The 14,696-nt window shown below is 29.0% G+C and overlaps 1 protein-coding gene across 2 annotated transcripts in view; it reads left to right on the forward strand.

Annotated features, from left to right (window-relative positions):
- The first annotated feature begins 2,575 nt into the window (after window positions 1–2,575).
- mri (BTB/POZ domain-containing protein mrityu) overlaps window positions 2,576–14,696 on the forward strand; it is a 68,125-nt gene continuing 56,004 nt past the window's right edge. For both annotated transcript variants that reach the window (XM_075374058.1, XM_075374059.1), the window contains exons 1-2: window positions 2,576–2,772; window positions 6,576–6,704. In XM_075374058.1, the coding sequence (XP_075230173.1) occupies window positions 2,648–2,772; window positions 6,576–6,704 (254 nt within the window). In that variant the 5' untranslated portion in view covers window positions 2,576–2,647. The remainder of the gene's footprint in view (window positions 2,773–6,575; window positions 6,705–14,696) is intronic.

The raw sequence follows: 14,696 nt of genomic DNA on the forward strand, positions 1-14,696 counted from the left end.
GTTAGAATTTAATTAAAAAAAGAAAAAATACAAAAAATTTGGGCTTTTGAAGCCAACAAAAAGAACTTTCTCAGTACATTATTAATGAAAATAATTTGGTTTAGTGGACAAATATTGATGAGCTTATGTTTTACTAAGGACAAATTCATAAACCTGAGGACTAGTGCCTTTTCATAGACTCATCCAAATATAGTTTAAAAGTGGTTCTACTGCACAATGGTAATAAATATCCTTCGATACCAATCGCTTTGGTATTAATTTAAAAGAGACATAAAATGTGATGATAGACATTCTAGAAAAAATAATTTATATATAACATAGCTGGAACATATGTGGTATTTGAAAGTTATAGCTATTTTGTTAGGCATGCAGCTAGGCTATACTAAGTACACGTGTTTTCTTTCTGAATGGAACAGCTGAGCTAGTAATAAACATTATGTTACCAAAGAGTGGAAGAAACAAGACAACTTAACTCCAAATGGGAAAAATATTATTCATGAACCATTAGTTGAACCCAAAAAAATATTTCTACCCCCTCTCTATATCAACCTAGGACTAATGAAAAAAGTTGTAAAAACAATAAAGAAGTATAGTTCCGGATTTTTGTACATCGGGCAGAAATTTCCGAATGTAAGTGAAGGAAAAATTAAAGAAGGAATATTTGTTGTTCCTCAAATAAGAGAGTTGGTCAAAGATGATGTATTTAACTTAATGTTAAATAATGTAGAAAGTGCAGCTTGGGCTTCATTTAAAGACGTTTGCAGAAACAAACAAAAGTCTGAACATTATCATGATATTGATAATCAACTTCTTACTTCATGCAGAGCTATGGGATGTAATATGTCTTTGAAAATACATTTCCTCCACTCACATCAAGATTTTTTCCCGAACAACCTCATTGACATGTGACAAACACGATGAAAGTTTCCACCAAGACATTTTGGTGATGGAAAGCTGCTATAAAGGGAAATGGAATACTAACATGCTAGTTGATTACAGTTGGAAATTAATTTGTAATGTGCCTGAGGCTATTTATAAAAGAAAAGCATCAGCAAACTCATTCTAACACAGGAATGGCCATGCAAAATTAAAGATTTTACAGATTTTAACTAAATTTTCCCTTAATTTTTTTTTAAAAATAATTTATTTAAAACTAAGAGTGATAGAAAAATTATATTTACAAATTTGTAATGTACACAAAAAAGCAATTCAAAAAATGGTATCACACTTAGAGAAACATTAAATTATTTTTTTTTGTCCATCAGTGTATTAGTTACATTTTGTAACTGATACTTTATCAGTGGCTAAGTGAACATGCCACAGTTTATTCTGTTTTATTAGTTCATACAATTCAACTTTTAGAATTTCTTCTCTGAGAGGAACATTGTGATTTCATAACCCATTTTGGATATCTACTTTTATTACAATATGACACTGATGCTTAATCTATCTCTTCAATTTTTTTTCTTCAAATAACTTTTTAATTCATTTCACTATGAGTAATCGGTAATATTTGAGCTTGATTCCCACATATGAAACAATCTGGAATAAATCCATTTCATCTACTACATGAAGTATTACAAATGTTTACCATTTTGATTAAGGAACTGTCATTTCTTTTAAACGTCTTACTTATATGACCAAATTTTACTGTGAGTTTGGCTGATATGAATGTAGGTTTTGTTGGTGCAGAAAACTGAATAACCTTCTTCCCTAGACTTCTATATTTGTTGAATAGAAATCTTTTTTTATTATACACTATGCTTTTCTACTAGAATCGAATTGTTTGTTTTAATTTTTTGGACATCTAAATTCCATTAATTTAAAAGTTTTGCTGAAGCTGTCTTTCCTTTGAAACTAATTCTGCCTAAGTTTCAAAACCAACTTCCAACATGTAGAAAAACGTTTATCATTTTTTAACTTTCTTGATATGTTTTTTTTCTTTCTTTATATTTAAATATGATTTCTATTATGGTTTATATATTTCGATATGTACTGAACGTGAAATACACGCAGGTCTATTTATATTTTTTTATCCCATTCAAGTGTCCTCTCCCTTTTTCTGCTTAGCCTCCGGAACCACCGTAAGGCATTACTTCAGAGGACGAGTGAGCGTGATGTGTATGACTGAAATGTAGTGTTGTACAGTTTCAGGTCGACCATTCCTTAGATGAGTGGCTAGCTGAAACCCAAATACCAAGGTACAATTGTATCCACGATCTAGTATTCAAATCCGTATAAAAGTAGTTTCCTTTACTACTATTTGAACGTTAGAACTCTCGACTTCGAAATCAGCTTCCTTCAAAAAATGCATGTAGGTTAATGGTTACAAATACGATGGAAATTATTGTATGAGGAACAATAATTACAAGGAATATAAATATTATTTTCCAGTAAATTATATTATAGAGCAGTGGCCTATGAAAAAAGCTGAATATAAACAATTTTTTTTTATACACAATAGGCGATTTTTAAAAAGTGGCTTTTAAAATTGAAGGCAATTATTTATACGGGTTTTTTCTAATGAATATTACGGCATGCTAAATTGTACTTTTAAGTTGGTATTGATGTTATCTTCCAGTAGTTATCTGAGTTCATCGACATTTTTTCGTGACTAGATGTGTGAGTGTACGTGAGATGGTATTTGATGAAAATTAATAATTTAATTTCTGATGTGACTGTTAACAGTTCTTGCCCTTTTCACTGTGTAAAGTTACTTTTGGAAGGCATTTCTTTTAATTACAACATCTGGACCAAAAATAAAATAACGAGGTTAGTGAGGAAATGGAGTCTGGACGGCCAAAAATAAAATAATTTCATGCAATTAAACTAGTTTATATTAAATTATTTTTATAGTTAAATTATTTCTCCGTAAAGACTTCGTAGAATTTGAAATTAGTTTAGAATGTTATGTTTAAGTTGTGTAATTATTCTTTGTTCTGCTTGATTGAGTTACATGTATCCGTTATTCTGCAAAATGGGATTAAGATCGCTTGTTATATTATCTGTTAAAATGTTATGAAAATTTTTTTTTATAATATCCGAAAAAATAAACTATTTTGTTTTCTTGTACGGCTTTCTATATTATTAACGTAAAACTTATCTTTGTTATTGCAATTTTTAAGTTATTTAGGATTTATCTAAATCCTAAATATTTACCTTATTTCGATGTTAAATCATGGGATCTATTAGTTAAAATATTAAACTTTAAACATGGTTTAACACATAACATAATTTAAATTGATGAAAGTAAACCTTTCAGTAAGAGTTTTTGAAGTGTGCTGAAAACCTAAAATTTTGTAATGTTTTACCATTACTCTTAACAATTAGACTTTTAGCCGCTAAATATAGTTTTTATGGTATGTATCAATCATGGATAAAATCAAAAGTATTAATTTGCTTTTCAGTCGCCTAACGTTTCTTATTATATGATCTCTTTGTTAGATAAATAAAAATGTTTATTTTAGTTTTAAAATAGGTTATTGTTGTTACTGATTTTGTTGCTGCCTTTGATACTTCTGAAATTTAATTTACAAAGTCAGTTGATATAAAGTAAGCATTACCAATATTTAGGAAAACTCTTTCTCAAACGTTTTTGTAATTCATAATCATACTGAGGATCATTTCCAGGTTTCCCAATTTAATTTTGTCCATTTTCCTCCATAATATGTTCAGTGCAATTAAATATGGATTTATATGTGTTTTTTCAGACAGAAAAGATCTTGTAACTTTAAATGTGATTACCAATACAACTCGTAAGAAAAGGATATTCTGAAAATATGAACACATTACATAGAACAGTAATTCTGAAACATTAGAAAAACTGAAAAAATTTCTTATGAAATATAAAAAAAATAATACAATACAATGATAAAGAATATAGCAGATGATCGCAATATAATTTAATAATTTTAATCACTATGATAGTGATTGTATTTAATTTATTTAGGGATACCATCTTTCAGTGGTGTAACACTACTAATTTATGAACAGTGATTATCAAAGGAATTATAAAAAATGCATATCTTGTACATTTAAAAAAAAATAATCTGATGTGAACACCACATAACTTCCTTGTAAACCTATTAAGTTTTTAAAATGAAAAGTACATAATATTTTATTTCATTAATAACATTATATTTTTTCATATTTTTTTTTTATTATTATTGAATTAATCATACATTTTTTTTACAATCCGGTTAATAATTATTAAAAATTAATATATTTAAATTAAAAAAAAGAAGTTAAAAAGAAGAAAAAAGGAGATGAATTCTGATTTGAACCGATGTGCCTTCCCCTTGTATGATCCAAATATTTCATTTGGCTACAATTCTGGAACCAATGTAAATAAGTACCACGTAGGATATATCATTGAAAAGCTCCCAATGAGGGCGTATTACTGCAGTTAAGAAAAAATCCAAATTTTTTTTGGATTTTGGGCTTTTATGATTCAGTCGATTGCAATCAAAAGGGGAGGTGCACAACTAGATGTTAAACAGTCCTAAATCCAAAATTTCAACATTTTACAGCTAATCGTTGTTGAGTTATGCTAGATACATACGTACAGATGTCACACCAAAACTAGTCAAAATGGATATTTCCATTGAAATCTGAAAACAGAAATTTTTTGTGATCACAATACTTTCTTTATTTCCTACGAGGAAGTAAAAAAAAAACATAAAAAAGGAAAATTGGCCAAAACTCTTTATATTTTAATTAGGTTTTTTACAGTTTTAAATTTCATATAACTGACTGGTAACTAAATAAAATCTGAAAGCAAGCATTTTTAATATGTATAAATTATTTGACATATGTACAGCATAACGCCACTAATCTACATACGTAATAAAAAAATATAATTACTTTATTGTATACTTTTCATATAATTTTTCATTTTAGATTCTTTAATACTAGCAAGTAATTTGTTGATAATGTTTATGGAAACTTTTCAAGTTCAGATTATGTTCATAACTTATGTACACATTATGTTGTGGTTCATAACTGACTACTGCTGTGGTCAGTTTATAAAAAAAATAATTACAAAAATTGTGTGATAATCCTCAGACACTGCACAAAAAGAACACAGAAACAAGAAAAAAGTAGATTGCTGGGTAGTCTAAATTTGAAATTAAAATAATTCTTAGATTTTAAGCTAAATTTACACTTTCTTTTGGGATTACCTGAAACTACAATAACTATTTTTATTTATTTTCTTTTTTACTCATGTTATAAAAAAATTTTTACTGAAAGTGCTTTACAGTATTGTAAGAACTATGGATTCATCAGTAATATTTTTTATGATTTCTGCAACCTGTTTTTGAAATAACTTTTGTTTTGCAAATTATGCCTTTAAATTTAAATTCTCTCAAATTGTTTCATTTCTAATCATATCATGACTTCTTTGATTTTACTCAAAGTAGCATTTCTGCAGACTACTGTTGTCTTCAATCCTGTTCTGTAAGCCTCTTGTCGCATTGTCATTAAAGAGTCAGAACAGCTTCTTGTACAGTTATACTACTCCCTATTCAAGCCTTATTTTTAATGGATTAGGTCGTACCACAAATAATAATATTTATAATTATTGTAAATAGCGTTAAATTTACCAACTTTATTTATTATTACTGATGACATACTAGTAAAGAACTATTAAGAGTAATTTTATTCTCTTGATTATTCTTAATGGGAGTATAGTTACTAGACATTAGCTGTATAATATTGGTATAAATGTTAAAATCAGCCTTTAGGTTTAGTTATTCATAAATGGCGTAATTAAATAATGCTGGAAAAGAAAGGAAGTAAAATTCCTGGATTCATTCTAAAATTCTTTCTTAGATCACGATTTTAGATTTTATTTGTTCATCACTTGGAACCCTATCACTCTGATTTTAATCTTGGATTTTAGAATTATGAGCAAGCTGGCCATGATTGAGTCAGTGAGGCCATGAGTCAAGCCACATTGGCTTGAAATATGTGGGAAATTATGTAGGTATGATTTATACTTATTTAATTATTTATTGTATACTTAATAGAACTAGTAAGTAATGCATATTTTCTAGAAAAAATTTGTAACATAAAAAAGTTTTTCTAGAAAGTACAGTGCCTAGAAAAAAGCATTAAATATTGAAAAATTTAATTTTTTGTTAAATTGACATGTCCAAGGTATTTATAAGTTACTTGTGATTGCAAAAGAGTTCAAAATTTATGAAACGCTTTTCTTATTTTCTTTTGGAAACTAAACGTTTTTTTAAATTATGTCTGAATTTGAAAATATGCCAATTCTTATAAATTGAGGGACACTATGGTACTTTGGAGACATGGGGGCCGTTACCTCTCACCATTTTAATGCCTAGAGCATTTATATGCTTATATGTAAATATGTTTATAAGAAAACATATTTTAAATAGAGTAGTATTTAATATCTAAATTTTTATTAATTGACTGTGAGTTAGTGGATTTAAAATTTTAATTTAATGAATTTTTTAATTGTTAATTTTTGTTGTATTTTTAATAAATAATCTCTTTTTAACATTTGAAAATTAGTTTACTTAATAATTGATTTCCATGATCTGTTTCAGTTGCTGTTTAAAATCACTAATGTCATCATCGAAAGATAGGCACAATTATGACAGAGACAGCAGTAGTGATACTGAAGATTATCATGACCCAGAAGATAGGAGAAGAAGGGTGTTCAAAAATAGATCTAGGTAAATTTATATCTATATAAAAAAAATTATTGAATTACCTAAATAAATAGTATGTGTGAATTGGATGCATTACTAAGACTTAAAAAAGTATTTATTGTAGTGAAATCACAGTTGCTAGAAATCACTTTATTATTTATTAAGGCAGAATGATAAACTTGGACTTATTTTAAATCTTATTTGATACTCTTAGTACACTTTTAAAACATTGGCTGAAGCATTGGTTACTTAAATGTCCTGTTTGATGATTTATGGTAACACGACTTCATTTCCCTTCTGTGCAGTACGGGTAATTGTAAAAAAAGGTAAAATTTACCATTAGTTTAGTACGATACCAGACATAAAGTCAGGATAAAATAATCCAAAAACAGAACTTTACTTTTACTCTTTATAGTACAGTGCATTCAGAAAGTTGTTGCGCACTGGAATTATGGAAGTTTAATGACCGAATTATTACTTTGTATATTTATTTCATCATTTTGTAGAAACCGATATTATAATAACTGGAGTAGTATAAAAGTTGTTGAAAATGACCTCCAACATCAATATAACACTGCACACATTTCAAAATTTTCAAACACTTTAACCAGCAGATGTACTGGAGTGTCTCATACATAAGCCGTTATTGAGGTTTTTAGTTTGTTAATTGTGCATGATCTGTTGTCATGCACTACTTGTTTTGCTGCCCCCCTTAAAAAGTAATCTGGAGGTGGGTCAGATCAGGCGATCGTGCTGGCCACAAATCCTTTGAAATGATTTGTTCATCGTAGACATTTCATAAAAGAGTCATTAATCACAGCATTGCATCACCATATTGTTGGAACTAACTGTGATTTAAACTTCTGTTAACTGATTTATGAAGTTTGTTAAAACAGCACAATGACGAATACTATTAACTGTAGTTTCAAAAAGATTGGACCCACAATGCACAATAGCATAGGGGTTAGTTGTCAACCACAGACGTGTGTTTTGTGAATTAATATACCCTTCCAGATGAAACCACACTTCATTTGTAAAAACATAATGTTGAGGATAGCTATAGTATTTTGGCCAATAAAATGCATAACCATTGACAGTAATCTAGTTTTTGGCATAATCTGTAGCTTTCAGTTTTTCAATACACATTATTTTGTTGGGGAAAAGTTTCAGTTCTTTTCTTATAGGTTTATGTGTGGTAGCAAGTCCGATATCTTGCTGCTGTGCTAACTTAAGCTTTGACTGATGGATTTTTGGCTGTAGCATCCAAAATAAGTGACTTCTGTTCGTTTAGATTAGGTGGTCTTCCACTTCAATCAGCATCTTTAACAGAGTCTGTTGCCTGACATTTTTTGATAAGAGATCGAATTGCACTGCATTGAGGAATAGGAGTATTTAGAAACTTTTCAAAATAATTTTACTTCACCAAATTAGTATATTTATCACCTTTACGAAAGACATGTTTAACAAGAAAATTGTGTTCTTCTACCAAAATAAACATTACATTTCTTGCAACTATTGATTCTGATAAACTAAATAAAACGAAGCACGTTTACTCACAACTCAATAACTGATGCCTTGGTTTATTACTGAACAATGCCCAACAAACTTACAGGCCAACCTAACGCCAAAAGAATAGAATGCACCAGGTTCATTCCATGTCAAAATCAACAATGTGGATAGCCATTCAAACCCAACAGACTGGGATTTTCATAAAATTTGGGTATGAATTAACTGTTGGTAGAGTTATGAGAAAATACTAAATTTCAGATCTTTAATTGTTTTGTTTTTAGAGCCCTTCAAATTTGCGGGTAAGTGGCAAATTTTGACTTGTGGCAATAGCGTTAGGTTGACATAACTTTGTTATTTATTAAGGCAGAATGATAAACTTGGACTTATTTTAAATCTTATTTGTTGCTGTTTCATATGATATACAACAAGCCTATGTTCACATAAATCTTTATTTCAAGGTCACCGCATTTGACTTTTGACCTTAAATTTGAGAAAAAACAGGTCTTCAATTTTTTTATGAAAAATATATTTTATTCATCATTATATTATAAAATAAATCCACCAAGTTGGTCTAGTGGTAAACTCATCATTGCAAATCAGCTGATTTCAAACTCTAGAGTTTGAAGGTTCAAATCCTATTAAGGCAATTACTTTTATACGGATTTGAATACTGGATTGTGGATACCAGTGTTCTTTGGTGGTGGTATAGTTTTAATTAACCTTACATTTCAGGAATGGTAAACCTGAGGCTGTACAAGACTTCATTCATGTACACTTCATTCATATGTACAAGATTACATATTCATATGTCATCCTCATAAGTAATACATTCTGGTTCCGTATGGTAAAAAGAAAATAGCTGTACAAATCTGAAACTGGGACTGCATTGGGATCAAGAGAAAAAAATTAAATGTGTGTCAATGTTTTAATGAAAAAAATCTTTTTTATGGGGTTTTGAGGTGGTATTTACTTAAATTTTTGGTGGTTGAACTTGCAAAATCAAAATGTCATGCAAAAAGAAACTAAAAGTAATGAGGCAATATGTTGCTCATTTATTTTGTCTAGTTATAAGAAATAGTATATCTCAACTCAATCAAATGTCCAATGATGAAGTAATGCGATGAGTCAGTGTAATTAATACAAATTGAAAGACAAAATGTGTTGAAACATACTATATCAGTTTAGTCATAGTCTGTGTCTATTGTTTTAGTATAAACAATATTAAATATAACTTAAAAGTATTAAATTTATTTTTAATTAATTTATTTGTACAATAACATGATGTAAGAAAGCATGAGCACTGTATAAATATACCTGCCCGGAAGTCAAGATATTCAGTGTTCGTTTATTGATTGCTAAGTGTTGGTGAAGTTACTTAGGTTTTTTTTAAAGTTAGGTTCTTTTGAAGTATGGCAGCTTTTTACAATAAATTCTATAAACCATTTCAGGAAGTAGGTCATAATAATGTTACTATAAATTTAAGAAAAGTGTTACCATGGGTTACAGAAATAAATTCAAGTTTAGAAAGTGATTGGAAGATTTGTGATAAGTGTTGGAAAAAGCTTGCCTTTTTGAAGATGATGATGAAGAAGCCCTTTGTGATGAAACAAATTATGCATTAAACAGGCTCAATGAAAGTCTAGTGAGTATTGGGAAATCCCTTTAAAATCAAAATTGCAAAAGAAAACATATTCTGCCAAAAGAATGCAAAAATTGAGTTATCAATGAAGGAAAAAATATTAAATGTAGCTAGTAAAAACTGAGATTTCATCTCAAGTTGAACCTGATAGCAAAATCTTGGTACAGTTTAGAGAAAAATTTAATTTTACAATGGATAGAAGTCTTAAAATAACAATTATTCCATGAAGTTGGAGCATCAGAAAAGTGCAAGATGAGTTCCCAGGAACTACTAATTACATGATACAACAGGCAAATCAACTAGTTAAAGATCTTGTTCTTTTTATAAAGGTAAACATCCTTGTAAAAATAACTTTTGATCAATGGGTATTAACTGATCATTTAAGTTTAGAAACAAGAGAAGAACTCAGAAAATTTATTGAGAGTTAAAGAACATCTCAATAAATTACCCTGTTGAAGAACAGGGTAAGGGGACTGAACTCTAAACCTGGAAAGTTACGGCGTTTTATAAATCAGATGATGTAAGTCTTGTAATGCCAGTCAAAAAAGACTGTGTCACAATTAAATCACCTTGTGGAAACGTTCAAGTTCAAAAAAGACTAGTACTGGCTAATCTGAAAAAGATAGCATCAATCATTTAAAGAAACTCGTACAGAAAATTGGATTTTCTACCTTTGCTGCTTTATGTCCTAAAAATAGTGTTTTAGCAGGTGGCAGTGGAATTCATAGTGTGGGTGGGTGTGTGTTGTGTGTGTTATCCATCAGAACATGAAATTAATCATGAAATTTTGAAGGATGTAAATTAAATTATCTAGCAAAAGTGTGCAGCAATCATTTAACTTATAAACACTGTGTGGCACAAATTATTCGTAATCCACCTCAAGAAATTTATTATCGTGCTGAGTGTAAGAATTGTCCAAATTTTGACAATTTTAAAAACATTTTAGATTCAATATTTGTTGTTCTGTGGACAAAATAACTTTTAAGGAATGAATATTAACTGTTTAAGTTTAGAAACAAGAGAAGAACACAAAAGATTTTATTGAGACGTTTACTGAAAACTTATCAATTATCGTTTGTCATTCATTCATTGCTTCTCAGCAGCCAAACTTCTTAAAAAATTTAATAACTGATTAATTGAACCCAGAATCTTCATCACATTGTGACTTTGCTGAAAATGATTAATTTGTGCTACAAGATACGGGCTTGGCCACCTCATTTCAAAGGTTAGAGACAGGGGAAAATAAAAGATAGAAACCGGCGAGCTGACCTATTGTGTCGGACATACTGCCGGCGGACGGGAAGGCCTTTTTGAATTAAAAGGACAACCTCCTGAGCTGTGCTAAGCTTAATCCTGCATTATCCAGCTCGGGAGGTAGGAAAAGAAAAAAAGAAAGGGTTTCACTGGAACAATCAACAGGCTACAATTTATCCTTTCACTATTTATTTTAAAAGCCAAGAATTTACAGACACTTTAAATGATAATTTAGTTATGTCTGATTGCCGTAAGCATGACACAATATCAGTTAACCTTTTTCAGAAAAAACTAATCCAATTTTTAAAAGAAAAAGTATAATATTGTGAATAAATTAATTATTTTTCAGATGGCTTAACAGCACAACATAAAAATTTTGAAAATATTTGTAAATTTAACTTATCATAAGAATGAATTTGGTTTCAAGGCAGAATGGCACTTCTTTGCCATATCACATGGCAAGAGTGATCACGTGGCATGTAATGGTCTTGGTGCATGGTAATGGCTTTTTTACCAGTTAGGAAAGGATATCTTACTATACCTTACTTTGAATACTGATAGTTATAAAACAGATATGTATGAAATCAAATCATTTCTTAAAAAATATATACCTTTGTTAGTATTGTTACATTTTGTGAATTTAACAAAATATATATTTAAAATCACAAGCTCATGTACAGGAATATGGAATCAGAATTTTATAGAGTATGCAAAATGTTGTGCCTGACTGGGATTTGAACACCAGACTAATTTGTCTGAGATGCTACCACACTACAAATTTAGTAGTTATTGTGATACGGTATTTAATGAAAACAGTTTTACAGTATCTCTTAAAGCCAGCCCTCTACTCAGTTGAAATTTTCAGAAATATTATTAAAAACTTTATTATTAATAACTAAAATTTCATATATGCTTGATTAGTTAAATTTAATAACATCAGATTATGTATATCTGTCATCCACTTATTTTACTAAATTTTATATTAATTTTTTACTTTTAAGTAATTAATTTAATTTTAGTAATCTTTTAAGCGTATTAAATTTATTTCACTGTAAAAATGTTTTAATAGAAATGTGATGGTGCAGTGGTCCCAATCAATTTTTAAATGATTAATCAGTAGATTTAATGTGCAAAAATTTATTAGTCAATTTATCAATTTTGTATATTTCTACAAACTCAACATTAGTGATTTTGCAATTGCTATAATTTAAGCAGTCAAATACAGTTTTATGAAAAAAATTCAAACTTAAACCTAAAATTATTCAGATTTATTCCCTTATTTTAACCCTAAAAGAAAGTTGGTATTTGTTTAACGGGAGATCAGTTGTTTGCTGTTTTAGTCTCTGCATTCTTTTCCTCACTATACTATAGAGACAATGGTTTCATTATCTATTTGCTTCTTAATGTAAGTCTGTTGTAAACTAAAAGAACACTGTAATAAAACTGCTTGTAATATCGGTATTAAAAGAACTAAGATTAAATGTTAATGATTATTTCAAATTCAAAAATTGAATGTGCATTTGCTCATGCTGTTCCATACAGGCGTTGTAATTGGATTCTAACTTGTAATAAAAAAATTGATTTCCGTGTGCACTGATGGGTGCGGTACAGTGGTCGGACCTGAAATGGGATTTGTTTCCCTATTAAAAAAAAAATACTATTTAAAAAATCTGTTATCACTTCACTGTTTAATTGGCAGCGCATATATCTATTAAAGAAGTAGATGCGGTAAAGGTGTCAACATAGTTTATTATATTCAAGTCACAGAATCAAATCACAGAAAAGTTTTTAGAAGAAATTAACAGTAATTATGGTGATAAACTTTTACATACTTCAGTAGAGGAAAATTGATTTTTTTTTACTTCGTGAAATTATTTTAATCATTCAAGAAAACAATAAAGTTTACAGCAAGCTTGACAATAATGGATGGTGGTCTTTTGTAGCCTTTCTACTTGGCATTGCAGACAATTTTTATGATCTAAATCTTGCTTTACAAAGTGAAAATATAACTGTTTTGCAAATGGCAGATGAAATATTCTCCTTTGAAGAGAAACTAAGTATTTATTATGAAAATTATAAAGCCAAATACCAATTCATTTTCTAACCTTAACAAAAGCCAAGGGACGGTATTACAATTTGTTCAGATACCTACACAATCATTTCAAGTTATTTATCTGCCTTATTGAAGGAATTTTAAAGCAGATTTAAAGAGTTAAAATTATTAAGAATTGTCTCTTGCTGCTAGAAAATCCCTGGTGCTTAGAAATAGCCACTTAGATGACCTGCTACATTTGGATATGATTATGGAAGACTATTTGACAAATTCATTGGCAAAAACAAAACGAATCAGGTGGTTATTTTTAAAGAAAAAAGGGAGGGAAAGAAGTATGTAGAATTTAGAAATTAGTGCCTGGAAAATATATGACTACAAAAATTTGCACAAATGTTGCTCACATCAGTATATCGTTATGAAACTTCCTATTCTAAAATGAAATATGTGAAGAATGTTTATAGAAACTGGCTGACGATTCATATCTTGTTGTATAAAGAAAAGTACGTAGCAGTTATAAATTCAATCTGTTTAAAATTGTTAAAAGTTTTTCTTTTAACAAAACGATTGAGTAGGGCTGGCTTAGAATACAAAATATTTTTGGTCATAGAGAATTTGTACTCTTCCATTGTGTTACTTCATTTCAAGGAGATATTGATAGACATAAACTTATGGCTTGTCATTTGTAATAATGTATTCTTCTTTTTCCAAAAGATCTTGCCAAAGTTTAATTCCTTTGCTTCTATTCATCAGTAACCTCTTATGTTAACATTTTTGAACTCCATGTTAAGGTTTTTCTATCCCAGGATTGAAATATTTGTTTTATTTGTGATTTTTTACTTATTTTATTTTTAGCGCTATTTTTTTTTTTTTAATCGCATGAAACTTTTAGCTTAATTTTCTATATGTTCAGAAGTGATATATATTGTTGAATTATCCAATGAAAAAACACATCAGCGATGTTAACTAGTGAAACCTAACATTTAATTTGTAATATTTTTTGTAGTTTTTTATGTACGTTTAGAAATTTAGCCTTTGATACAATTAATGCTGTGTGTATTTGCCAAATGATGCTCAGAAAAAATACTCTAGTAACTTAAAATATCAATGTGTCCATTTCACTTATTAAAAAATGATTTTTGTAAGGTTTCTTGTTTATGATGAAGATGAGAAAAAATTCAAAGGATAAAATTAAAACCGAAAAAAGTTTTCATTTTACTTTACATTTAGCATTACTTTACGTACTTTACATTAGCATTTTCTTGTACCGATTGCATTATTGGGAAAAAATGTGTTAGTAAATATATTTTTAAACTTATGAATACATTCTGTCGAATAATTTGCCGCATTGGCTTAATACCTCAGTCGGGTTTAAGTTATTCTAAGTATTATTTTATTCGCCGATTCATTGAAATAAATGAAAATCTTTGGTTTATATCCCAAATTATTTTTATTATAATATTCAAACTTACGCTTCATATATGTAACGTTGTTATAAATTAATTACACATGACTGTTAAATATATCAGTCACTGATGGCTGATACTAAACTCTAACGATAGAC

The sequence above is a fragment of the Lycorma delicatula genome, chromosome 8, assembly GCF_047948215.1.
Source record: "Lycorma delicatula isolate Av1 chromosome 8, ASM4794821v1, whole genome shotgun sequence".
Taxonomy (NCBI): Eukaryota; Metazoa; Arthropoda; class Insecta; order Hemiptera; family Fulgoridae; genus Lycorma; species Lycorma delicatula.